The sequence below is a fragment of the Canis lupus genome, chromosome 33 (genome assembly GCF_048164855.1).
Source record: "Canis lupus baileyi chromosome 33, mCanLup2.hap1, whole genome shotgun sequence".
NCBI lineage: Eukaryota > Metazoa > Chordata > Mammalia > Carnivora > Canidae > Canis > Canis lupus.
The window spans coordinates 37,554,765-37,580,622 of NC_132870.1; the positions used below are offsets into that span (position 1 = coordinate 37,554,765).

Genomic DNA, 25,858 nt, shown 5'->3' on the forward strand with positions numbered 1-25,858 from the left:
TTTCCTCCCTTTGGTAATTTAGCTGCTAATTATCGATGGGCAACAGCTAAGGATGGATCCTGCTACAGTGATGGATGAAGTACAGAAATTTCTAGGAGTCTCTCCTCATTATAATTACTCAGAAGCTTTAACGTAAGTTTATATTCTTATTAACTTATTAAAGTTTCAGGAGAGAATTGGTTTTGAAAAAACTGTAGTTTAGTGATGCAAGTATTGTGTTAGCTGTTCCTTACATAGTGATTATTTTCTGATTTGTTTGACATGAATTACTTGAAAACTATCTTTTCAGCAGTGTGGCAAATAAATGTCCTAAATCCTCTGTTGATCACTAACTATCAAAGATTTACTCCAGAAGGAAAGAAGGGAAGCAAAATAACTGTAAATCTTAAAACTAACAATAGCCACAGAAGAGGCTACTTAGTCAATAAGTGCTGAGTCTATTTAGCAGACAATGGTGGAAACTCGTGAAAGCATGAAGAAGTGACTAGATGGTTCAGGAACTCTCTCCTCTGTCTTGTGTGCAATTTTCAAAAACAGTGTCATGCAGCAAGAAAGTCAACCAATAGGTGACTGAATAGGCAGAGAGACATGTGTTTTTTTTTGTTGTTTTTTTTTTTTTTGAGAGATGTGCTCTTAAACATACTTCCATTTTTTGCTTCTATATTTTTATCCACTGTGGATCTGAGGAGGTGTCTTCTTCAGTGGCCACAAAAATTATAGCTCTGGTTTGGCTTTCTTTTGCTGTTTTCTTTCTGATCTTAGGTAACTGACTATATCTGGACAAGACTAGGATAAGGCAAGAGAAGCATTAGGATTTAAGGAAACACTCACTCTCAGTTCCATGCAAATGCCTAAGAGTGAGTACCTCCTGCAATTTTGCACCCGGATACGTCTCTTACCTTAATCCTGACTCTGGACTCCTTTTAGCATTTTATATAAGACCTCCTCTTACTTTGTCCAGTGTAATCGTCAGTAATCAAATTTATGAAAGTTGTGTTTGTTTCTGTTTCACATGTCTAGAGCAACTGGAAGATAGTGAGTTGGATGAGCTATGGATTGGACCCCCACTATAACACTTTTTTTTTTTAATTTGAGGGTCATAGGCTGAGCCTTAAAGAAACTGAAAATGACTGTTATGGAATTCTTCCTTTGTATTTCTCAATATAAAACTCACTTCTATAGATCAACTGATTTTCTCTTTTCATCATATGCCTTACACCTTATAGCAAGTTATAAGTTATGAGAGGTAGGATTCCTTTACCTTTCAGCATCCTTTACAATAAAGATTGGCAGACAGGATCCCTGGGTGGCTCAGCGGTTTGGCATCTGCCTTCAGCCCAGGGTATGATCCTGGGGTCCCGGGATCAAGTCCCATGTTGGGCTCCTTGCATGGGGCCTGCTTCTCCCTCTGCCTGTCTCTCTCTCTGTCTCTCTCTCTCTCTCTCTCTCTCTCTTTCCCTCTATCTCTCTGTCATGAATAAATGAACAAAATCTTTAAAATAAAAAGATTGGCAGAAAAACATCCAATATTGCTTATGTCTTGCGCAAATCATATGCAGAGACCTATGTAAGAAAGACATTTTGGTGTGGGGGACAAAGGAACTCAAGTTTTGAGCTTCCTTCCCAAGAGCCATTTACTTTGTTGTTACTATTAACCTTCTGACCTCTGTGTTTTTATACTATGAGTACTATTAGAGCTTTGTAGAGCTTAGTTCAAGTACTAACACAGACTTTACTCGCCTTAGGTATTTAACTTTAAGCTTGACCTTAAAGAAACCTGAATGATTTTAGTTTGCAGTTAGAAATTCAAGTCCACTTTCTGCTTTATATCTTTTTTAAGTATCTCTTAGAAAAGAAAGCTTTTATTTTCTAAACAGTTTTCTATTTCAAGTTAGTTTATCTTTGGGTCTTTTTTGTAGAGCATATAGCAAAGCATTGTATTTCAGAAAAAAGAAGTGAAGTATTCTATAAAGACATAATCTCTTTTTTTATGGAATGGCCCTTGACCTGCATGCTGTGTTATTTCTCCTCTTTGCATCCAGCTCAGCAGCAAGCTTTTTATTCACCTCCACTGCCAAGAAAAGGGAGTGTAAACTAAAGAGAAGTAATATCAAAGCAACATACTATACACAAAGAACTGTGGATCACTTTGCACCTGGGATGTATCTGGCTAAAATTGCCCGTTATATGATTCTCTAACTTGGTATGGGGCTCAGTGGGTGAAGTAGCAAGATAAGATATGCGTAGTCTCTGAAACCACAGCTTCTCGCCCTGCAGGGCTGCCCAGGCTCTCATCCTGCTGATAGAGATAATGTACAGCCATTCAGTTTCTTTTTGTATCTTCTTGTCAATCATCAGTTGGCCTTACACACATCAGCAGTGTACCTGTTGTAGAATATTTGGAATTTCAGGTCGTTGTCTCAGGTCTGAATTGTTGTAAATCCTCCTTCACCAAGCCCTTTGCAGTTCTGGAATCCTACCCCTATAGTTAGTTACTCTTGTTAAAGGAACTGTACTGATAAGATTTTCTGTGGTGCTTTAGACACATTGAGATGAGCAGGGGCCACACAAAATGTATGTTCTCAGGAATGTAATTTATTGTTTCATATATTTTCTGCTAGTGATAGTGAGGACCATCTCTTTGGTACTTAAAAAAATTTTAAAATCCTCTAAGAATGTACTGAGCTGTGAACAGATAGGAATTCTCAACTAACCACATAAATCCAGTTTTTGCACACAGAATAAATGAATGAAACTAGGTCTACACAAAGATTTTACCATACAGTCTTGGCATGAAAAAGTACTCCAATTTAAGCACTCTATAAACTGATTATCTTCAATATAAAAGCAGTTCCAATTTCAAAACTATCTTCAAGAAAAATGGCAATAAATTTCCACTGGCAAGAGGGTTATTTATCCCTTTCCCAATTGCTAAACAAAATATTTGAGACTTCCAAATTTCATGCAGTCATTGGTTGTCTTAAATGACTTAGTACTGTCATCATGAATTTTCAATGACATTGAATATTTTAAAAATCTGATTTTCTTGGTCAGAATGGATAGGATTTAAATAAGTAGTATAAGTTTTAAACAATATAAATGCAAGCCTCTCACTCAATTAAGGAAATTAGTATTTTACAATTCTTGTTCAACATAACCTTCATGCCTACATTGTAAATAGGATTGATATACACGCACGTTATTTTAGCTTTCCTGTTACATGTTACATAGTGTTTTAGAGCTGACTGATCATTTGAGAGAAAGCAGTAAAATAATGTTTAGCATGGAATTGTATCAACTAAAATGAAAAATGTAAACTTTTTATTTTTCCATGAACATATGCACTCACAATTATACTTAGCCATCAATGACCCTGACAAGAGGTTTCACACTTAGAAATACTGGTTAAATACCTGAACCTGACATATTTCTTTCTCAGTCAGTTAACTTGTTTGTCAACACAAATGAAACTGGATTTCGTTCAATGAATTTCTAATACTAATTTCCTGTGAACATTTCAATAAATGGACAATGAGAATTTGAAGGCCAGGAGCTGAATAAAGATCATGGGTTTGTTTTGTTCTGTTCTGTGGATGAGGCTTGACTAAGTCATAAAAAATTGAAGCTGTTTCAAAATTCAAGGACTTCAATTGCTTCTCATCCCACTTCTTCCCCTGGCAACCAAATTTACATTGCCCAGTCTTTCCCATCCCATTGTAAATGAGTTTGAGTAAAAATGTGCCACATTAAAACCTTTTTTAGTAGCAAAAAATAAAAGTAGTCATAGTAGCTAAAATCTGTTGGTCCCCTGGACCACTCATGAAAGAGCACCTAGCAATGGTAAGTGGTGAAAAAGAAGATAGTGAGTCCCAATTTCTTCTGATGAATTTGTTTTTTAAAGTAACTATAACATTTGAAAGTCAATATGCATGTATATGTTCTACATTTATATGCTTACATATATTGCTTCATATCAATACTATATATGATAGATACTATTAGCTCCATTTTTCAGCTAAAAAAAATGGGGCACAAAAAAGTGAAGCCAAAAGTCACTCAGCAAATAAACTGAGGAGTCAGGACTGAAACTCAATCAGTCCGCTGGAGCCTGCACTGCCAATCTATTAAGCCCTTCAAGTTGGCACAAGATGTTAGAACTAGAGAAAAACAATATTGTAAATTATTACTAATGAATAGTATACCAGTAGAAAGTACTTTTTAAAAAAGACTGAAAAAAAAAAAATAAAAAATAAAAAAGACTGAAACCTTAAAAACAAGCTTTTTAAGTTGTCTCAGTCTGTATTATAAAAAGAATCAATCTTCAGACACGCTATCACTTTGCATAATAAATGTACAATCATAGTGATATGCAAATGAAAATCACACTGAAATACCACTAGAATGGCTATAATCCAAAAGACAATACCAAATGTTAGCAAAAATGTGGAGAAACTGGAGCCCTCATATATTGCCGATGATAATGAATAATATATGGCTACTTTGGAAAAGCAGCTTTGCAGTCTCCTAAAAATTAAACAGAAGCTCACAAATAACTTCACTCCTAGGAATCTACTCCAAGAGAACTGAAAACCTATGTCTATCAAAAACTTGTTCACTGGGATCCCTGGGTGGCGCAGCGGTTTGGCGCCTGCCTTTGGCCCAGGGCGCGATCCTGGAGACCCAGGATCGAATCCCACGTCGGGCTCCCGGTGCATGGAGCCTGCTTCTCCCTCTGCCTGTGTCTCTGCCTCTCTCTCTCTCTCTCTGTGACTATCATAAATAAATAAAAATTAAAAAAAAAAAAATTTAAAAAAAAAAAAAAAAAAAAAAAAACTTGTTCACAGAAACATTATTAATAATAGCCCCAAAATGGAACTAATCCAAATGTCCATTGCCTGGTAAATGGATTAACAAATTTTGGCATATCCACCCCCCCCCCAAAATGGGGAAAATGTCCAGAAAAGACAAATTAGAAACTGAAGCAGATCAGTACTAGCCTGGGGCTGGAGGTAACAGCAGAGATTGCTTCCAGTTGGCTCTAAGGAACTTTTTGGGATTATGGAAATGTTCTAATACTGGATTGTGGTGATAGTTATAGAACTATATAAACTAGCTGCAAATCACTTAATTGTACACTTAAGATGGGTGATATGATAAATTATACCTCAAAAAAGCTGTTACAAATAAAATGGGTATCAGCAAAATGGTTCATTATTTTTTTAAAGACTTTATTTTTATTTATTCATGAGAGACACAGAGAGAGAGGGGCAGAGACATAGGCAGAGGGAGAAGCAGGCTCCCTGCAAGAAGCGTGATGTGAGACTCGATCCTGAACCCCAGGATCATGCCCTGACCCAAAGGCAGACACTCAACCACTGAGCCACCCAGGCATCCCAGCAAAATAGTTCATTAAATCATAAAAGCATATCTGTAGACAGGAATCTGATTTAAAAACAAACAAAAAGTAACTTCTGTGTTTGTTCCATATTAGTAACACCTAAATGATGGTGTTTTGGTTTTGAAATTTACCTGTACTGTTTGCAATCCACTATTCTCCCATAGAAATGTTATTTCAATGTACAAGCATTTTAAATATCTAAATAAATAATCTAAATATAATCCAAATATTCCCTAGGATTCACCCGTGCAAGGGTAAAATTAAGGTCACATTTTCATTGATATAAAAATGTTACCAGTTGGAGACTGAATCACTGGAGAATTTCAATTGTCTCAGCCTACAAGTCTAGTTATTTCTAGACATCCCCAGGTGATATTCAATAAAAATTTAAGAACCAATCCATTCTTGTTTTACTCTAATTCAACAAAGTTCTGTTGTTCTATTATGAGCAAGACTCTAGGATACAATGATAAACAAAGTATCTCTACCTCCAGAAAGAAGTGGGTAACTATAGGGGTCAACACATAAAATTTCCTCCAAAAGGTTCACCTTTTGGGATACATGGTTGGCTCAGTTGTTGAGCATCTGCCTTCGGTTCAGGTCATGATCCCAGGTCTTGGGATCAAGTCCTACATCAGGCTCCTTGCAGGGAGCCTACTTCTCCCTCTGCCTGTGTTTCAGCCTCTCTCCCTGTGTCTCTCATGAATAAATAAATCTTAAAAAAAAAAAAAAAAAAAGGTTCACATCCTGAAGTCATTTAAAGGAGAGTCCTAACCAAAGAAAGGTTTCTTTATGTCCCACCAGTTATCAGTGGTACCAAGATTAATCTTAAGAGGAACACTGCTGATACTCTAAATGGTTGTAAGGAGATCTTTCTGTTTCCTGTCAAGCCTCTTCACTTGAACTCTGAAATTGCATTGCTGATGTCCTCAAACTCATAAGGTCAATATCAATCCCTTCTCCTTTTCTTTTCCACTCCAACACACTTATGCCATTGCCTATGAACTTACACATACAGATGCTTGGGCTACATGCCAGCCACACACACGCGTGCACACACACACTTTTTCTCAATAAAGACCAGCATGATAGACAGCCTGCTGCATAAGCAGTAACCACTTAGCAGAGATGAAAGAAAAACCTATTTTTATTTTGATTCTCAATTATATTATGTATAAAGTCCAGTGTCTCTTAAAAAAATCATTCTGTCAGAAGGCTGCTCATTTTCACATAATACATGTGTATTTTCCAGAGATGTATCTATAGTTAGGTATATTATCAAAAAAATAATAGGTGGTCTGGATTCTGAATTTTGATTGCTTAAATTCTTAAAAAGAGTCAGAATTCAATTGTAGAAATTGCTAAGGACAAAATGTTTAAGAAAAATATTATATCAATAGCAGACTTCCAGAAATGGTGTTGTATTAGAGATTCCCAGCTTTCATGTACAGGTTATTTAAATAATAGTCTTTTTAATGCTTTTTCTTTCTTGTACCTCTCAGTATGGGACTACTTTATTTAGTTGCCTTACTGATTCAAACAAGAATATAAATAACATGAAAACATATCATGTTGTGTCCTGATCTCACACAATTGTCAGTAATCATGAGAAATAGGTTTTGCATAAGTGGGATGTAAATAATCCTTTAGTGTCTCTAATACCCATACAGAGATCTAGGTTTACATTCTTTTCATATGGCTATATTATAAACTCCACAAAATTAGCTACATAAAGACTACCTTCCAAATCATATCCATACGTATACATACACATTCAATTACACTATAATTTTAAATCAGCTTTAAGGATGAACAATTCATATATAATAAACTCTGCCCATTTTAATTGTATAATTGATGAATTTTGACATATGGTTACAGTTGTATACACCACCACAATCAAGATACAGAACATTTCCATTAATCCAAAAAGTTTCTTCATGCTCTTCTGAAGTCAGTCCTTTCCCCTCACTCTTGCCCCCTAGCAACCACTCATCTACTTTCTTTCATTTAGCATAGTGATTTTGAGATTCCTCCCTATTGTTACATCTGTTAGTAATTAGGCCTTTTCTATTATTGAGTAGTACTCCATTCTATGGATATACTACAATTTGTTTATCCTTTCATTAATTGATAGACATAGAGTTGTTTCCATTTGAGGCTAGTTACAAACATTTGTGTACATATTTTTGTATGGACATATATTTTCATTTCTCTTGGGCTAACACCTAAAAATGGATTGATGGGTCAAATACTAATTATATATTTAAATATATAAGAAGTTTTCCAAAGTGGCTATAATATTCTTAATTTCCACAAACAAGGTCTAGCAGTTCTAATGGTTCCACGTCTTTGCCAACACTTGGTATTGATCTTTTTAAACTGCCATTCTAGTGAGTGTTTGTGGTATTTCATTTGTGATTTTAAACCTATTTTTTTATTTATTTACATATTTGAGAGAGAAAGACAAAGTAGTAGGGAGGAGCAGAGGAAGAGATAGGAAGATAGAGGGAGAGAGAGAGAGAGAGAAGTAGACTCCTCGCTGAACAGGAAACCCAATATGGAGCTCGATCCCAGGACCAGAGATCATGACCTGAGCCAAAGACAGATGCTTAACCAACTGAGCCACCCAGGTGCCCCTCATTTGTGATTTTAATTAGCATTTCCTTAATGACTAATTATGTTGAGATTTTCATTTGTTTACTGGTCATTCACATATGTTTTTTGATGAAGTACCTGTTCCAATCTTTGACCCAATTTTTATTGGCATTATTATCTTTCTTTGTTGAGTTCTGAATACAAGTCTTTAATTAGTCCTATGTTTTACAAATACTTTTGCCCAATCTATGACTTCTTCTTTCATTTTCTAAAGTATTTTAGAAAAACAAAGGTTTTAAATATTGATGTATTCAAATCTTTTATTCTTCTTCTTTTATCATTCATCCTAAGATATCTTTACTAAATCAAGATTACAAAATTTTTCTATATGTTTTTCCTGCTTACTGTCAGAATTTTTAGAGTTTTACCTCTTAAGTTAAAGTCTATGATTAACTTTAAGCTAATTTTTATGTAGTGTAATTAAGGATGAATATTCATATTTTCCATGTAGATATACAATTTTTCCAGTTTAATTTGTTTAAAACATTGTTCATTCCCATCAAATTTATTTGGCACCTGTTTTTGAAAATCAGTTCATTCTAGATGTGTTGGTCTGTTTCTGGACTCCCTCTCTTTGGTTCCATATATTCATTGGTGCAAATACCACATAGACTTGATTACTGTAGCATTATAGTAAATCTTAAAATTAAGTAGTATAAGATCTCTAACTTTATTCTCCTTTTTCAAAATGTTTTAGTTTGTCTATGTCCTTTGCATTTCCATATGTATTTTAGAATCATCTTTTCTTTTTCTACAAATTCCACTGGAGTTTTTATTGGCATCACACTAAATCTACAGATAAATTTGGAGAGAGTTGATACTTTAAAAATACTTAGTCTTTTGAGCTGTGAACATGATATAGCCCTCTTTTTTAATGTCTTCTACAATTTCTCTAACAATGTTTTGTATTTTTCAGTGTCAGATCTTGCACATATTTTACATTAAATTTTTCTCTAGGTATTTCACATTTTTAGGCTAAAAGTGTTATTTCAATGCCCATTGTTCACTGTTCACACTACAATTTTAAGAAAAAAATCAGAAACAGTAGTCTGAGTAGTGTAGATTAAAAAAACAAAAGGAAGAAGTAGCCCCGGGTGATAATTCCAGTGAAGAAATTATAGCAATAGAATTATTAAATTATAAAAGCAATGTGAAAGAATTATCATTACTGACTCTTACTTTTGTTTTTATATTCAAGCATGAAAATTACTATTTATTTGTAATGAATGATAATATAAAATATAACCAGAGATCAGTGAAGAAGAAAAGGCACCAGACTTAGAGTAGGAGGCCTAGATTTAAGTCATGTCCTGCATATGGAAAAAAAAATAGTCCAAGAGAGATAAACCTTGACAAATAATTCCTTCTTTTTCATTATTTATTCAACTAACATTCAGTGAACATTCACAAAGAGCCAAACATTATGCTAAGTGCCATAAAATGGGAAGAATCATGTACTCTCCATCATTAAGGGGTTATAATGAAAGCTCAAAGAAAAAAGAGTTACATAAAATATTTTGGTATACTGGGGTACAGTTGAGCATCTGACTCTTGGTTATGGCTCAGGTCATGCTCTTAGGGTCATGAGATCAAGCCTGCATCCAGCTCCATGCTCAGCAGAGTCTGCTTGAGATTCGCTCCCTCTCCCTCTGACCCTCCCTCTGCTCTCTTTGTCCTTCAAATAAATAAGTATTTTTAAAAAATATTTTGGCAAACTGAAGTGTAAGCTTAGTATGTTAACTAACTGGAATTAAAATAAAAATTTAAAAAAATAATATAATAAATAAAATCACATGAAAGATAAAAATAAATGAAATATAAGTTTAATGTGCTATTATTTTTATTATAGTTACGCCATGAAAATCCACATTTATAGGTACCTTGACTTTAATACAGAGCTCATTCCAAAATAAGTGACTCTGAGAAAAAGTTAAGTATATGATAGCTAGAGAATCCTAAAATTAATCACTTCATAGCACAGCAAAACCCTTTTGCTTCTATTACTCTATAATTATATGGTATAAGTACTATATAAGTCCATAGATATGGATGAAAGCTGACTTGTCATTTTTAAACTCTACAAAGGCAAAGAACAGACTTGAAATTTATAAAACTTTTTCCTTCCAGATGAAGGAGGTAGGCTTATTAATTTCTATTAATAGGAGACCTTCTGCTGACAATTTTTCTATTAGGAATCTGGCAAACTCACAAATATGACAGATGGACTAAGAATTCAGAAGTATGCCAAAAGACTTTATGCAAAGTGATTTAGTCAAAAAATATGCCAGTCTCTCTGGTTATAGATTAAAATCCAAAAATATATTCATATTCATGTTTTTGGTCATTATACCTTATAAATTGCTTGAAAAATACATTTTTGTGTTTTATGTTTTTAATTTTTTTTTTAGATTTGATTCTCATAAAGGTTTCTGGTGTCAGTTATTGGAAGAAGGTAAAACAAAATGCCTTGGAAAGAGCAAAGGAAGAAAATACCCTCCAATGGATCCTGATGTAAGTATAAAGCTTTTATTACAAACTAAATAACCAAGCTAATAAATATTTTCTTATTTTCTTATAAAAGTAAAAAATAAAAACTTAGCCCTTCTAAAAATTACAAGTGACATTTGGATTTCAATGTATCCAGATTGCTTGTTTTGATTTGTCCAATGATACATTACCTGTTATGCAAGAATAAAGGAAAACAACAGAATTTTTATTTTGAAGCAGAACAAAAAAGGCAACATCTCATTATAAAAAGATTAATACAGTCACAGAAATTTTAGCACTAAAAGTATTAACTGAAACCAAAACAGGAAATACATCAACTGAAAACTGAAAACAGGATAAAAAAATTTCTATTTTTTTTCTCCACTAAGTCACTATAGAGTAGTAAGTGTAGCCTATATAATAATATTTCTTTGGTAGTTTTCTTTGGTTGATTATTAAAATTTACCTTCAGAGCACTATGAAAATAATCCTTACACATTAATAGAAATTCAAGGACAATTTCCATAGTATTTTAAATAACTAATATAAAATATATCAATTTCATATATCGAAGCTATTTCTCTATGGTATTTATTAAACTGTTTATGGGACGCCTGGGTGGCTCAGTGGTTAAGATCTGCCTTTGGCTCAGGACATGATCCCGGGGTCCTGGGATCCCAGGGGGGTCCTGGGGTCCCACATAGGACTCCCAGCGGGGAACCTGCTTCTCTCTCTGCCTGTCTCTGCCTCTCTCTCTGTGTGTGTCTCTCATGAATAAATAAAATCTTTTAAAAAAGAAAAGAAAATGTTTAAAAGACCCTGTAGAACATCTTTCATAGCACATATTTTACTCCTATCAAACAAACATACGGAGGCATAATATTAGATTTTGTGATACAGAAAAATAAGAAAAACAAAACTTTTTAGAGTATCAATACTTCCAAATTGATACTCCAACAAGGTTACTGTGTAATATATTCTAAGGGTTTTTAACTCATACTTCTGACACCAAATGTGTGCAGGTTTATACCAAGCAATTGTGCAAGTTTCTGCAGATACCAACTAGATACCCTACAATTTAATCAATTATAACACTAAATACCCCCAAGTTAGTGTAACTCCACAGGTAAAGGTCTTACTACCACAAGACTACCCTCTCTTCAGATCCAAAAGCAGGTACTGGGTTCCCAGGTTACTCACTTCTGTCCAAAGTGGCTACAAATCAAGGGTTCTCATGACCCCTTCCTCAGCTTTTATATAATTTACTATAACAGTTAACAGAACTCAGGGCAACACTTTACTTTCTATTATTACAAAGGATACAAATGAATAACCATATTAAGAGGTACATAGAACAAGGTCCAGAAGTGTGCTAAGCACAGTAGCTTCTGTCTCTGGAGTTTGCAGTGTACCACCTTCCCAGCACCAACCCTGACATTCTCCAGTCTTCATTTAGGGCTTTTATGGAGGTTCCATTTATGGAGACATGATTGATTAAATCACTGGCCGTTAGTAACTTCCTTAATCCTCAGTTCTTTTTTCCTTCTCTAGAGGTCAGAGGCTGGGGTTGAGAGTTCCCAACCTCTAATCTTATGTTCCTTCCTCTAGCAACTAGTCCCTATCTGAAGCTACCTATGCCCCCAGCAAGAGTCACTTCATTAGCATAAACTCAGATTTGGCTTAAAAGGGCTTATTATGAATAACAAAAGACACTCCTCTCACCCTATCACTTAGGAAATTGCAAGGGTTTTAGGAGCTCTGTGCCAGGAACCAGAGATGAAAACCAAATATATATGTTCCTTATTATATCACAATATCATGTATATACTGCATTTATTTTAGGGAATGGAATGGTTGACTTTATGCAGATAGTGACCAGAGAGAAGGCAAGGGTAAAGGAAAGGCAATAGTGTCACAACATTGCTTGCTTCTCCTATTACAGAAAAATGGCAGTACCCAACTGTCACCAAAACATCATAGAATGCATCTAATCTAGGTAAATTAAGAAAGTTGTTGGCCTACTTCTACTTTTACTTGTTTATGAAAATATAGTGTAGAAAAGGAATAAAAACTGACACTCTAAATTAATACCACTAAATCTATTATCTCTCAAAATCAAAAGCATAGAATACTCTTTAGTTTAATAATACATCAATAAACAACCTGATATTGAATATATTATATGATTCCATCTTTTATTATATTTTTATGTTATAAAAGATATTACTATCTCTTCCTATTATTTTACATGAGTTTGCATGAAGTAGTCAGATTACATTGACATACATTAGCATATATCCTATCTGTGATCTTACCAGCTAAAATATTCCCCCATCTGGGGAATCCCTGGGTGGCTCTGTGGTTTAGCACCGCCTTTGGCCCAGGGCGTGATCCTGGAGTCCCGGGATCGAGTCCCACATCAGGCTCCCTGTATGGAGCCTGCTTCTCCCTCTGCCTATGTCTCTGCCTCTCTCTCTTTCTCTATGTCTCTCATGAATAAATAAATAAAATCTTAAAAAAAAAAAAAAAACACAGTCAATAAATGTTATAAAAAATATAAATAAATAAATAAAATATTCCCCCTTCTAAATGACTGCCAGATAACAATGTGTGTTCAATAAGTCCTGCATACCACAAAGTTCTGTTCTAGTACCCTTTAGCCTGAACATATTAGACTCTAAAATAGAACATATTGTGTATTACAAATCTCATTTCATTTATTTTGCTATAATGAGGAAGCAGAGCATCAAGAGGAAAGGGTACTTGATGAAGGGGACATGATCATGGGCACACATATAAACACAAGACAGGGCACAGGACAGGGGTTTGTCTATGGACAAACACAGCAGCCAGGTTTGAAAATAATGCCCAAAAGGCGAATAGGCTGAGGTAAGATTGAGATAATCCTCAGTACTAGGAGGTTCAATTCAAACTCCAAAGGGATAAATAGTAGAAATGAATCCTAGGAGGTTAAATTCTAGACTTAGTTAAGATGTAGGATAATCACTTATCATATGGAAATACTAGGGAGCAAGCTGGCAGGAACCGGGTAACCCCAAGCTGCTGTTCCAAGCAGGACTTCTGTCATAATGAGAAATAGTACAAAGTAAGCCAATAAGAGAGAACAAAATGGCAAAATTCAGAAACTCAGACTGTACTCAAAGATCAAAGGCTCATCCTAGGGGCAGCCCTGGTGGCGCAGCAGTTTAGCACCGCCTGCAGCCCGGGCGTGATCCTGGAGACCCAGGATTGAGTCCCACGTTGGGCTCCCTGCGTGGAGCCTGCTTCTCCCTCTGCCTGTGTCTCTCTGTGCCTCTCTGAATAAATAAAATAAAATCTTTTAAAAAAAGAAAAAGAATATAGCACAAATACTCTATTTAATTCCAGTGATCATGATTCCTACAAAAACCGCTATGTTACATTGAAATTATCAATACAAAATGAGACTTGCTTCTATGGAATTTAAAATGGAATACCAGATATTACATTTTAAAAGAACAGCACATGGAATTAAATAAAAACTTTTTAAAGTTCGACTCCATGGAAAATCTCAGAATAGTACAAGGTGTGGAGGTACAGATACACATGCAGAAATCCCTCCTTCACAACAATCCTAGCAATGATCATCCAACCTATATATGAATTCCACTAAATGCCAGTTCATAGCACAGCCCTTCCCAGTTTGACAGTTCCAATTATTAAAATCTTTTTTTTTTTGAAGAGAAATCTACCTCCCTTTAAGTCAAGCTAGATTACAAGGCATTATTTTGCTTCTTTAGGCCAAATTATACAAATATAGTAGGTTAGAGGTTACCCTGGTTTACCTACTGCATTTTTAAGTCTACCACAATATTGTTTTTAGCAATATGCTTTTGTATGCCTTAAAACATCTCTTAAGAAAGAATTACGTACCTTCTAAATCTAATGTAAATTAATGATGGCAAAGGAGTATTTTATATTATAGATGTATCAAAACATCAAGCATCTAACATTCTCAAAGCAAGGATGATTTTAATAAGAGCATAATATTAGACCCAACCAGTTGTTACAACTATTTTTATGACAAGTCAATCAAATTATTTTAACACTTAATTTTGCACAAATAAATCACAAGTTTAATACAAAAGCTCTTTCCCTAGTAAAAACAGTGTATGTATATAGAGTGTCTTTTTTGAAGAAGAGAGTCATCGTGTTTATGTTTTGCTAAATAAATAAATATCCTACATGCTTAAGATAAATCTCAACCCAGGTATGGTACGCTTGATGCAAATTTAAACATCATCAAAGTATATGAAGTATACTTTAATCAAAAAAATGAAATGTACTTTTATGTCCAACCGCAGAGCAGAGCATTTCTGTCAAGCTACTACAGAGATCACAACGTGGAACTCTCAAAGCTGCTGCACAAACTGGGGCAGCCCTTGCCATCCTGGCTGAGGCAGGAGCTGCAGAAAGTGAGATAGCACTGAAAAACTTCTGGAGAATCCATCTGCCATATAATGCTCACCTTTCCCAAAGCTTCCAGAAGCTACCAAAAGGCTGTTTAAAAATATACCTCTTCAAATGAGAAAAAAGAACAAAGTTCCTTCCATGTGCTGGCATGTGGATGATTAGAAAACAACAACAACAACAAAAAAGAAAACATACCTGTTACAAGCCTTGGGCCTATGGCCTTTCTCTTAATCCATATCTGAGCCTGTGGGATTATTGTAGACTACTGTGCACTCGTGGAAGTCAACTGCAACCAATATAGGTATCAAACACAAATGCAGAATTGTTCCATTTCATAGTAATATTTACACTTTTATATATCAACTAAGATTGTGTCTCTGTAGATTTTTAGACCACTGTTTGCCTGTACAATGTTTTCTTATTTGATCCTATAAAGTGTCCTACAAAATGAGAAGAAAAATAAACATCACAATGTAGCATAAAATGCCAAAGGCATAATACCCATGAAAAATGCTTGCCAAGATATAAATCTATGAATATTTAGAAAGAATTATAAATTACAATTTGTGCTAGACCAGAGAGTGAAAAAGTTATATATGAGGTTTATCTGCATCAAAATAAAAAGGTAAGTGCTATAGCAAAAAAATTGATTTTTCATATACATACTCTAGTGTATTTATGTAAAAATTACTAACTCCTCTGTCATAATGTAATTGCTATTCTGAGATATGTTGTAAAGCCATCAAAAGGCATATGGAAACACACTGAGAATACTAAAATGGTAAATAGTAATGTAAAGTGTACTCACTAAATCTTCTAAAAGGGAGAAATTATAGGGGTCTGAATATATATCATTGACAAGTTTTATCCTCTTTTTGTGAGCTACAAGTCTACTCCAGTAGTCCTCACTGGTTCTACAGAAGTACTTGCATAAAATGTGAGGTATGTGTCATCTCCAGAAACATACTGACTTTTTTTTTTTTCATACTGACTTTTAAAAGTGAATAACTTTTTAAAATTTTTCTCCAGAACAAAACCTATTAAATGAAAAGTAAGCACAGTGTCTCTAAACAATATGTTATGTTATTCACATTAAAATTATAGAAAAACTACATTTTTCCAGATACCTAAAAATGAAATCATGTAATGTAGAGATTATAACAAAAAGACAAATTGATATATGATTTTTAATCTGATATTTCCCATGATACTTTTAATATAAGGCAGAAAAAAATAAGCCAGGGCCAAGTCCCACTTTTTTTTTTGAGATTATTTTGTATATTCTCTTGTGGAAGATAATAAAACACAGTTAAATATACAGATTATCTACCAAATTAAATGAGGAAGTAAAAAGATAAGCTAGATATGATTTCCTGAACTATATTTACACTTAAATTTTAAATAAGATTAATAAAGTATTCAAAAAAGAAAAGAATCATACTTATTGTCCTATGCTTATATCTACTTAATTTTTAAATTCACTGTACACATAAAAACATTAAGTGGTAAATACCTACTATGATTACATAAGCTGTTATAAAATGTTATCAAAAGTATGATCAGGGAAAAAAAAAAAGATATGCAAGGAAAAGCTACAACCCAAATACTTTTTCATTATAATGTGTGAAACTGAACTCTATCAGTTATTCACTACTTAGAAAATAAAGTTTGAGATCCTTTCACTTACTATAAATTTCTAAAATTACATTATGATTATTACATATTTTTTATTAAAGTTTTACGTACTCAAATGATACACTAATTTTTAAACAATCTAATAGTCAAAAGAATTAGAGAAGGAGCAAGTTTTTAAGACCCCAATTAAGGAAGCAAAATCAGAGTCATTTGGACAAATATGGCAAACTCAATCTTTGTGCTTACTGCTGCCTTTTTTAAGCAGTACTTGCCCAGCATGGAAGACAAATGAATAGTCTTTCATCTCCACTAATTTAAGAAAACTGGCTGAAGAGAGGCACACACAGTGAGAATAGGCCCCAGCAGTTATATACAATGTAATGTTTTTATTTTGACATTTCTACTGATAAAAAAAGAAAAATGGTACATTTGTGTTTTAATGATGAGATGTATATTTAAATTTCTAAACAAAGTGCTAATGGCGTAATTTTGTCTAGGTAAACTAACTCTACCAAACAGCCACCCTTTAAGATAAATGTTTAAAAACATACGGGATGCTTGTATAATGAAATAAAAAGGAACAGATCATACCAAAATTTACTCATTCACAGTACAGGTATTATGCTATCTATAGTAGCAAACCTTTTAAAGGATTTTTGAGCATTCAATGTATCTTGGAGGCAACATCAAATTCTAGAGGACATACATACTTTTTACGTTATGTACTCCAGCTGGTTATTACGCTATTCTAAAAGGAACATAAATACATGTGAGAAAAGAATGAGAACTAATGTGATTTAAAACTAGCTTTGTATAGAATTCCTTTTTTCATTGCTTAAAATTGGAACTTCCTCAGGAAGAAATGAAATGGTTATTTCAATGTTCATAGCTATGATATTCTTGTCATTCACATTGAATGAAAATTACTGGAAACATTTTTTCTCTGAGTTTTTTAAAATAAAAAACCTGGATATAATTCTGATAGTAGCATGGTACCTCATATGTACAACAATAAACTGTGATAAGAAAATGAAGAGTTTGGGCCTAGTGATTTTAGGTAACAAGTAGGTATTTGATTGTTTGTGTTTGTCTGGGACGGAGTGGGAGGTGGTTATAAAACACAGATACCACTAATATAACTCAAAATGGAGAGATGCATAGAAAACCTCCAATTAAGAAATAAGTAAGTTTATTTTTACTATAACCCTTCACAGATCCTTCTAATCAATATTAGCAGTTTTTTAGTTCTAATAGATGTAAAGCAATTCCTAGGGTTACCTCGGGATCCTAACATAAGAGAGTAAGAGAAACACACAGCTGTTACTTGAACTTCAGAACCTGAATGATTACAGCATTTCTTACTCCTAGCACTCTGCTCTGCTTCCCACAAATGGGTTCCTCTCTTTAGAGTTTTAAAGGGTGTTAGCTAATCTCTCTTCTATTTAAAAAAAAATCTATCAAAACAAATAATCTCTGAAAAAAAAAAGTGGAGGTTGTTAGCCATTTATCCACATCTTCAATAAACTTTTTTTCTCTATTCCAGCACCTTTTATAGAAATCAGATTTTCTCATGCTGCAATGCCCCTCTGCCACCCTGTCCACACATGTGCCATTTGACTTCCCTATAGGTTTATCTCACACACACAGTTCTCCAGTACATCTGACTCCTCAATTCCTATCTAAATATATCATCCTATGTTCCATCTACTACAGGACCAACTGGTGACTGGCTAATAAACCAACCTTATCAATATTAGTGGCTTATGATGATTTGTAATACTATACTTTCCAGAGATATCAGTACTGCAATTTCCAAGAGATAGGTTTTAACCCAAAGTTCTAACCAATGGAGAGGCAATGAATTGCTCATATGTTTCGTATGAAGGAATTTCTCTAATTCAAATTACTCTCTATAGCTGAATTCTATTCTGCCAAAGCTGACTCTACTTTGTTATCACCTACAACATAGCTGCTGCCCACCCCATCCCAAGCACCCATCCTGCCCACCCCATCCCAAGCACACATACCCCCATCCCCAAATAGTTGGCAGTCATGGAAAAAGCAATGAATACTTGCGGTGGATAATCCTTAAGAAATAATTTGTGTTGGCTAGAAATGTTTATCTTCTCTTCACCTACTTTACTTAAAAGCAGACTAAATTTATAAGGTCAAGCCATGTCTTGGTCAAACCAAGACAGTGTGACATTTATTCCATTCCCAAGAAAAGCTAAACTCTACTTTGAGTACGCCACTCACCTGTGGCCAAGGGTACCTAACAGAATATGGAGGCCACTTCCCCACCACTCATTGCTACTACTAATTCTTGCCATTTTTCATCCTCAATAAATTGTCTATAAGACTTCTCTATACATTCATTGCTCTTAACAAATGTCACAAGGAATTTATTCAATTATTATTATATGAAATTTATTTTTAACCTCCCCTTGTACCTTCTTCCATTAATTCTATATCTTTGAGTTTCTATCATTTCTCAGCCTATTCCCAAAAGTTATAAATACAAAGACTAGTAAATCATTAAAATTGGAGCCCCCTATATTTTCACCATCTCCTTTGGAGCATCTCTTAGAGAAAGGAATCATGACGAATATCAATAAGTACTTAAGAAAGACATTTACTTGCCAGATTTAGGCAAATATTTTATTTGCCTAGCAATCCCTTTCAAGGAGTAAAAGCAAATTTCACAAATTCATTACCCGCAGCATAAAGTCTCCAGGATATTGTTAGAAGGAATGTATTTACCCACATTTTATCATAGAGAAAACTGAATTAAATTTAATGAAATGTGAAACATTTCCAAAGCACACAGGATCTGTGACAAACCTTACATAAAACTGTCTATATCAAGCTGCTTCTTGGTTATGAGGGAATAAATTAAGTACAGGAAATGCCTGCTGTCTATATATTGGATGCCAAAATGCACTATTTCAAATCAATAACTAAAATGGAAACCAGATCTTGCTCCTAAGTATTGTGCATAATTTATACAGTTGGACCAGAAAAGATCGGTCTTCTTTTTTCTATTTGGTAAATGATATTTTTAATCTGAATTATTTATTTATTTATTTATTTTGTTTGTTTCAACCACTTTAAATAGAAATGTGAGCTCAAAATGTTATATACTCCTAGGGTTCTAGTGTATCTTTTCAGAACTTGATTTGTATCCTTCAAAACAAACACAACTTTTATTTTTTATTTTATTTTATTTTTACTTAATTAAAATGTACCTTATTGATTTAAAAAATGCTAATCATAATCTGAGCTTTGAGCAAGTCATAATCATTGATCACAGATCACCATAACAAGTTTAATAATTATGAAAACAAACAACCTTTAAAGACCTACAAAACCTACTATTGGAAAATAAAGTCTACTTCACACACAAATGAGTATGCTCACAAACTTTAAAGAAGTTAAAGATTATGATTTCAAAAATAACAAAAGGCTATGCAATATAATATTGAGAAATTCTCACTCCCATCTATGATCAGTTTGACAAAACCATATTGTTTCTATCCCCAATTAGTTATAGGGATGTCCTCAGTACAACTAGACTAGCAAAGAGGATAGATCAGACTGTAGCCCAGCTTCTATTCTTAACTAGATAATATTGGATAGGTCACTTTTTCCACTTTGGGCCTCAATTTCTCCATCTGTTAATGGAAGAAGTCAAATGTGATCACTGAACCCATTTTCTCCTTGTTTTACTTATCATCAGTTTTTGTAACATTTGATTCTTCCTGTCTCCCACAAATTTTGCCACCCAGCAGGAGCTGAGAATCATCTAGATGGTAAAGCTACAAGCAGAAACTGGGCCTAAGTAGCTCAACCAATCACTTCTCTTTGGAGAACACTCTGATTTGCTTTCAGCCTACGGTAAGTTCAGCAGAAATCTATGCTTAAGCATATTATTTAAAGCCACAAACATAACAAAAAGAGGTCATAAACAAAAATAAAAATATGAATATATGCTCAAAAGTAGGAGAATGAACAAGAGTATAAATGAGAAGAATGATATAAGTGAGCTAAATGTCTGATCCTTCAGTTGGGAAGGATCCTATCTGTTGGGAAGCCAACAGATATTGCCTGAAGTTGACAAAACAAGAAATTAAGGTAAAAACTAACCAGAATTATGGAGATAATCAGCACAACTTGAAAAGAAAAGCTAAAAGGGAGCTACCTTTACTAAATGGGACTAGACTGTGGGATGAGGGAGAAATATTTGAATTTTTATTTCCAAGTACATGTACTATTTTTATCACAACAGCAATAATCTATCATTTAAAAAAATAAGTCTAAATATTCAGGATCAACAGCAGCCAATTTGATGAGAAGATTACAGAGGAAGAGATCTAAGGAGCAGCTGAATCCAGCATCAGATATTGGATATTATCCATGAGATTAACTAATAGCTAAGACCTCTGTCAGCTACATAGCCTTATTTAGTACATTAGTGCAGTAGTTGTAAAGGTATTGTCTGCGGACCTCTGGCAAAAGGGGTACCCTTCAGAGGGTCTGCAGGTCAAAATATTTTCATAATAATACTAATTTATTATATTCCTTTGTCATTTTATTGATTTCTTCCCCTAATTTTGCAATAGCAATATTGGGTAAAACTGCTGCTGCTGCTTTAACATAAATCAAGATAGTGACATCAGTCTGTATTAGTAGTCACTGTATTCTTCACCATCACACACACACACACACACACACGTTAAAAAAAAAAAAGTTGCACTTCAGAATGCCCTTGGTGAAGCAGTAAGAATTATTAATATTATTAAATTTCAACCTTGAGTACCTGTCTTTTTAATCTCTCTGTGACAAAATGTGAAGCACGCCTAAGGCACTTCTGCCACATACTGAAGTAGATAGTTGTCTCAAGGAAAAGCACTTGAGCAATTGAGTTGCAAATTGAACTTTTTTTTTCTTATTTTTATTCAATATATTTAAGCTAAAAGAAAACTGGCTACTTTATTTGTGAAGCACCATCTTTACTTGAAAAAATGACTGACAGAGAACTATGGTTATGCAGACTTCAGTAATTGGAAGAGATTTTTTTGAAAATGAACAAAGTGAGCCTGTCACTTCAAGAAAAACAACTGACTGTATTTATTGCCAATGATAAAAACTGAGCTTTCAAGTGAAAATTAAAATTATGTAGAACTTGTATCTGCTAAGAAGTCAACAGCAGACTAATATTTAAATACTTTTTTTGATGAGACTGATGGTGATATTAACAAATATTTTCTAATGTTATATAATGAAATATATTAACATTTGAAAGATCTGCATAACTCTGTGAACCAATATTTTCCAAATGACCTATGCAGGAGGTTACAGAATCATTATACATGGTACATCATTATAACAGCAAAAGTTCAACTCTTGGGCAAAACAAATAGTTTTAAATGTAACAAAATGTGGAAAGTTTACTGAGTTGGTTCAAATTCCACATTACAAATATCATTTAAGAAAATGTCACTTATTGGGATCCCTGGGTGGCGCAGCGGTTTAGCGCCTGCCTTTGGCCCAGGGCGCGATCCTGGAGACCCGGGATCGAATCCCATGTCGGGCTCCTGGTGCATGGAGCCTGCTTCTCCCTCTGCCTATGTCTCTGCCTCTCTCTCTCTCTCTCTGACTATCATAAATAAATAAATTAATTAATTAATTAAAAAAAAAGAAAATGTCACTTATTAAGTTTTAACAAAGAAAAATATCCACAATAATCTGAAAAAGCTATAAATTTACACTTCCAAATACATATTTGTGTAAGGTCAGATTTTCTTCATATACTTCAATAAAAACAACATATCAAAATAGATTGCAAAAATAAATATCAGTATCCAGCTGTCTTCTATTAAACCAAACACTAAAGAGATATACATAAATGTAACACAATGCCACTCACTATATTTTTTGTTTTGAAAAACAGTTATTTTTCATTAAAACCATGATCTTATTATGAGTTTGCTCTTACTTTTAAATTAATTGATACTTTTTAATTCCTCAACTTAAATTTCTAATACAGTAAATATTAATAGATATAACCCTTCTAAACAAAAATCCTTTGGAGTCCTCAATAATTTTTTTATAATGTAGAGAGATCCTCAGACCAAAAAGTGTGAGAGCTGCTGGCATAGGAGTTGGAAGTAATTTAAGTACCAAAGGCCAATATTTATATCATAAACAAGAGACTGGAAGGCAAATAGATGGAAAGCCAGACTATACCTCCTATCACCTTCCCATTCTACTCCCAGACCGGAAGTTGTCTGGCTGGAACTTTTAAAATTTTGGAAAGGGAAAAGAGAGAGGTATACATGAGAATGAGTTTCTTCTTCCCCTGCCCTTTCTCCTTGCCACCAAAGTGAGTTTTGAAAATGAAAGAATGAGAGACCTGAGAATCCAAGAGTAGAGAAAACTGTGTCCTACTTTCCATCTAAAACTCTGTAAAGCAGCAACCTCTTCTATGTGCTCTGCCCACCAATGGTGTGGGAGCAAAATAGTTAAAATAGTTCTAAGTATATATGACCTAGGATGGCACAGGCTCCACAGGGGCACAGGAACATGAAAGTTCCCATTCTTTATGGAAGCTGCAAAAATCACTAACAGGTCTTTAGACCCAAAGAGACTTGGCAGCTAAAACCAGGAGGACACCTAATGACCTGCCCAGACTGATAACTCTAGGGGTTGTAAGGAACCCAGATCATGGAAGCTAGAAGCCACTTACCAAGGATGGAACTTGATAAGGTTCACCCAATGCCAGCACAGGACAGATGACAGATGAGGCCCAGATGTCACCCTCTCACTTCATGTCCATTGTCATGACCACCTTGGGAAGAAAGGGAAAGAAGAACCTGAAATTTGACTGGGCTTTCCTAAAATAGACTTAAAAGTTTCTAGTAATGAAATATACTAGAATGGGAACAGTTATTGAAAACTACATTCTGCACAGGTTGAGGATCATGGAATTCATACCCACTGTATAAGCATCACACCTCAGGTTCAATTAGCAACAATGGAGACTCATAGAAAAACAGCCAACAGCAGGGTTGAGAGACTATTGATAGACTGATAGATGCAGCCTCAGTTAAGAAGAGCTGGGAATAGGCATAGTGATGTAGTAAGCCTGAATCCGCAGCTGGAGCGCATCTGCAGATGTTTATCTTCTTCCCAAGGAATCTGTTCCATCCTGTGGTTGACACAGCTTATGAGTCATGCTCTTGTATAATATTGCCTTTAGAGTTGGTGGAATCTGTCAACAGAATAGTCACTCTCTTGATTAGCACATCCCACATTCACTCCACCAAGGAATCCCATTGGCTCACTCTTCAAGTCAATCCAAAACCTACCACTTGTCACCACTGCTGCCACCCTGTTCTGAGATAATACCATCTTTATCTTGGATATCTTCCCTGCTTCCATCCCTGTGCCTGATAAACTACTGTCACTCAAGATCCAAAAGTAACCTTCTTACAAATTAAGTCAGAGGAATCTTCTATTAAAAATCCTGTAATAGCCCTCCTTTCCAGTCAGACTGCAACTTACATGATCTGACATCCCCCTTTATGACCTCAGTTCTTCTTCCTTGTCTCTCATTATGCAACAGTTGCACTGACTTCTTTGCTATTTTAAAGCCTTTGTACTGACATTTCCTCAAACGTCCACATGGCTAACTCCTGCAATTTATTTGGGTCTTTGTGCAAATGTCATTTTTTTCAAAATGCCAACATCGGCAACCTTACATATAAAATTTTTGTCCTTTTACCTCTTCGCTGAACTCCTGATTCCCATTATCCTAATTTTATTTTTTTTACCATTATATTTGTGACCTTATAACTCTATAATTTACCAATTTTACTTACATCTGTTATCTTCTACTGAAGTTTCTTGAAGGCAGGTGTATTTGTTTTCTTACATCAATGTATCCCCGCATTTATGTATCAAGTCTCTGACACATGATAGGTATTCAATGGATATTGTCATAATATTGGTTCTCCTAATCCACAAGCATGGAATATCTTTCCTTTTTGTGTCATCCTCAATTTCTTACACCAATGTTTTACAGTTTTAGGATTTTTTAAAAAGTAATATAAAAATTTTAGCTTGAGCCAAAGTAGTATTGTACAGTAAGTCAGAGTATTGAACAAGTCTTGCCATTTCTTTGAGAATCAAATAGAAGTTCATTAATATAGTCCTTGCTATCCAATGAAGAATATATATTTCTAATACCAAGATTGTGAAGATAGTGAAGATCTATTACAATTACAAATATTGACCTATAAGATCAGTTTCAGTTTGTCATAAAATTTTCTCTGTGAAATGACTTCCATTATAAGATTTAAAATTATTTCTATTATAAGATTTAAAATATATCCCCGTGTGAAGGTGAAAATATTTTGGCAAAAATTTTTAAACTTTTTGGCAAAGACTGAGGTAAGAGGTGCTCATGGCCAAAAACACTTGTCATTTTTGCTTTAATATACTAGCTTATTTTTTCTTTAATATACTAACTCACAATTCATTTTTCCTTTCCCAGAAATTTTTTCACTTTTATCATGCCAGCTTCCTCATTCAACAAACATTCATTGAACATATACCATGAATCAAATACTGCTATAGCTAAGATGAATATGATTATATCTGTGTCCTCTGGTAGATCGGGCAGAAATATTTTATTCCTCCAACAAAATCAATGTCTACTTTGATACATACCACATTAAAATATGTAACAACTTAAATACTTCAGACAATAGGAAATGAATTAAATCTTTACTCGATTAATTCAGTATTTTTAAAAACTTATACATCAAGGTCAAATATATAAAAAAGGTCTGTGGTATTCAATCATATTCTTAGAATCTGCATCTAGGGGAAAGTTGTTCCTTTCTAGTAGAATCTAAGTTTTCAATATTTACTCTGAATATTATACAAAACTAGAGTCCAGAGGGTAGCTTGATAGAATCCATTATATGTGATGACATTTTCATGCTATTTACACATTCACTTATATATTTATGCACAATAATAAACGAATGTGTTTTAAGTTAAAACCTTCTAGGGTTTTAAACACAGACCTAAATAATAGGGTAACAGAGCCACCTAGTGGTACTTTTTAAAAAATGGTTGCTTATAATTTTTATTTCATTCAGTTTACATAAACATAAGCTTATCTTTTCACTAACATAGATATTTATAATTTTTATGGAAGAC

The 25,858-nt window shown here is 34.1% G+C and overlaps 1 protein-coding gene and 1 long non-coding RNA gene across 22 annotated transcripts in view; one reads left to right on the forward strand and one right to left on the reverse strand.

The window, feature by feature from the left end:
• The window catches only part of LOC140623662 (bifunctional heparan sulfate N-deacetylase/N-sulfotransferase 3), a 172,737-nt gene extending 155,073 nt beyond the window's left edge, over positions 1–17,664 (forward strand). For both annotated transcript variants that reach the window (XM_072810139.1, XM_072810140.1), the window contains 3 exons: positions 23–132; positions 10,465–10,567; positions 14,887–17,664. In XM_072810139.1, coding sequence (XP_072666240.1) covers positions 23–132; positions 10,465–10,567; positions 14,887–15,006 — 333 coding nt within the window. In that variant the 3' untranslated portion in view covers positions 15,007–17,664. The remainder of the gene's footprint in view (positions 1–22; positions 133–10,464; positions 10,568–14,886) is intronic.
• The window catches only part of LOC140623665 (uncharacterized), a 155,079-nt gene that overhangs the window by 119,041 nt on the left and 10,180 nt on the right, over positions 1–25,858 (reverse strand). For 17 of the 20 annotated variants that reach the window (XR_012023211.1, XR_012023218.1, XR_012023219.1 and 14 more), the window contains exons 3-4: positions 23,376–23,477; positions 15,191–15,435 (exon numbers count right to left, since the gene is read on the reverse strand). This is a non-coding gene — a long non-coding RNA (uncharacterized lncRNA). The remainder of the gene's footprint in view (positions 1–15,190; positions 15,436–23,375; positions 23,478–25,858) is intronic. The other 3 variants (XR_012023226.1, XR_012023220.1, XR_012023212.1) reach the window with 1 other exon arrangement.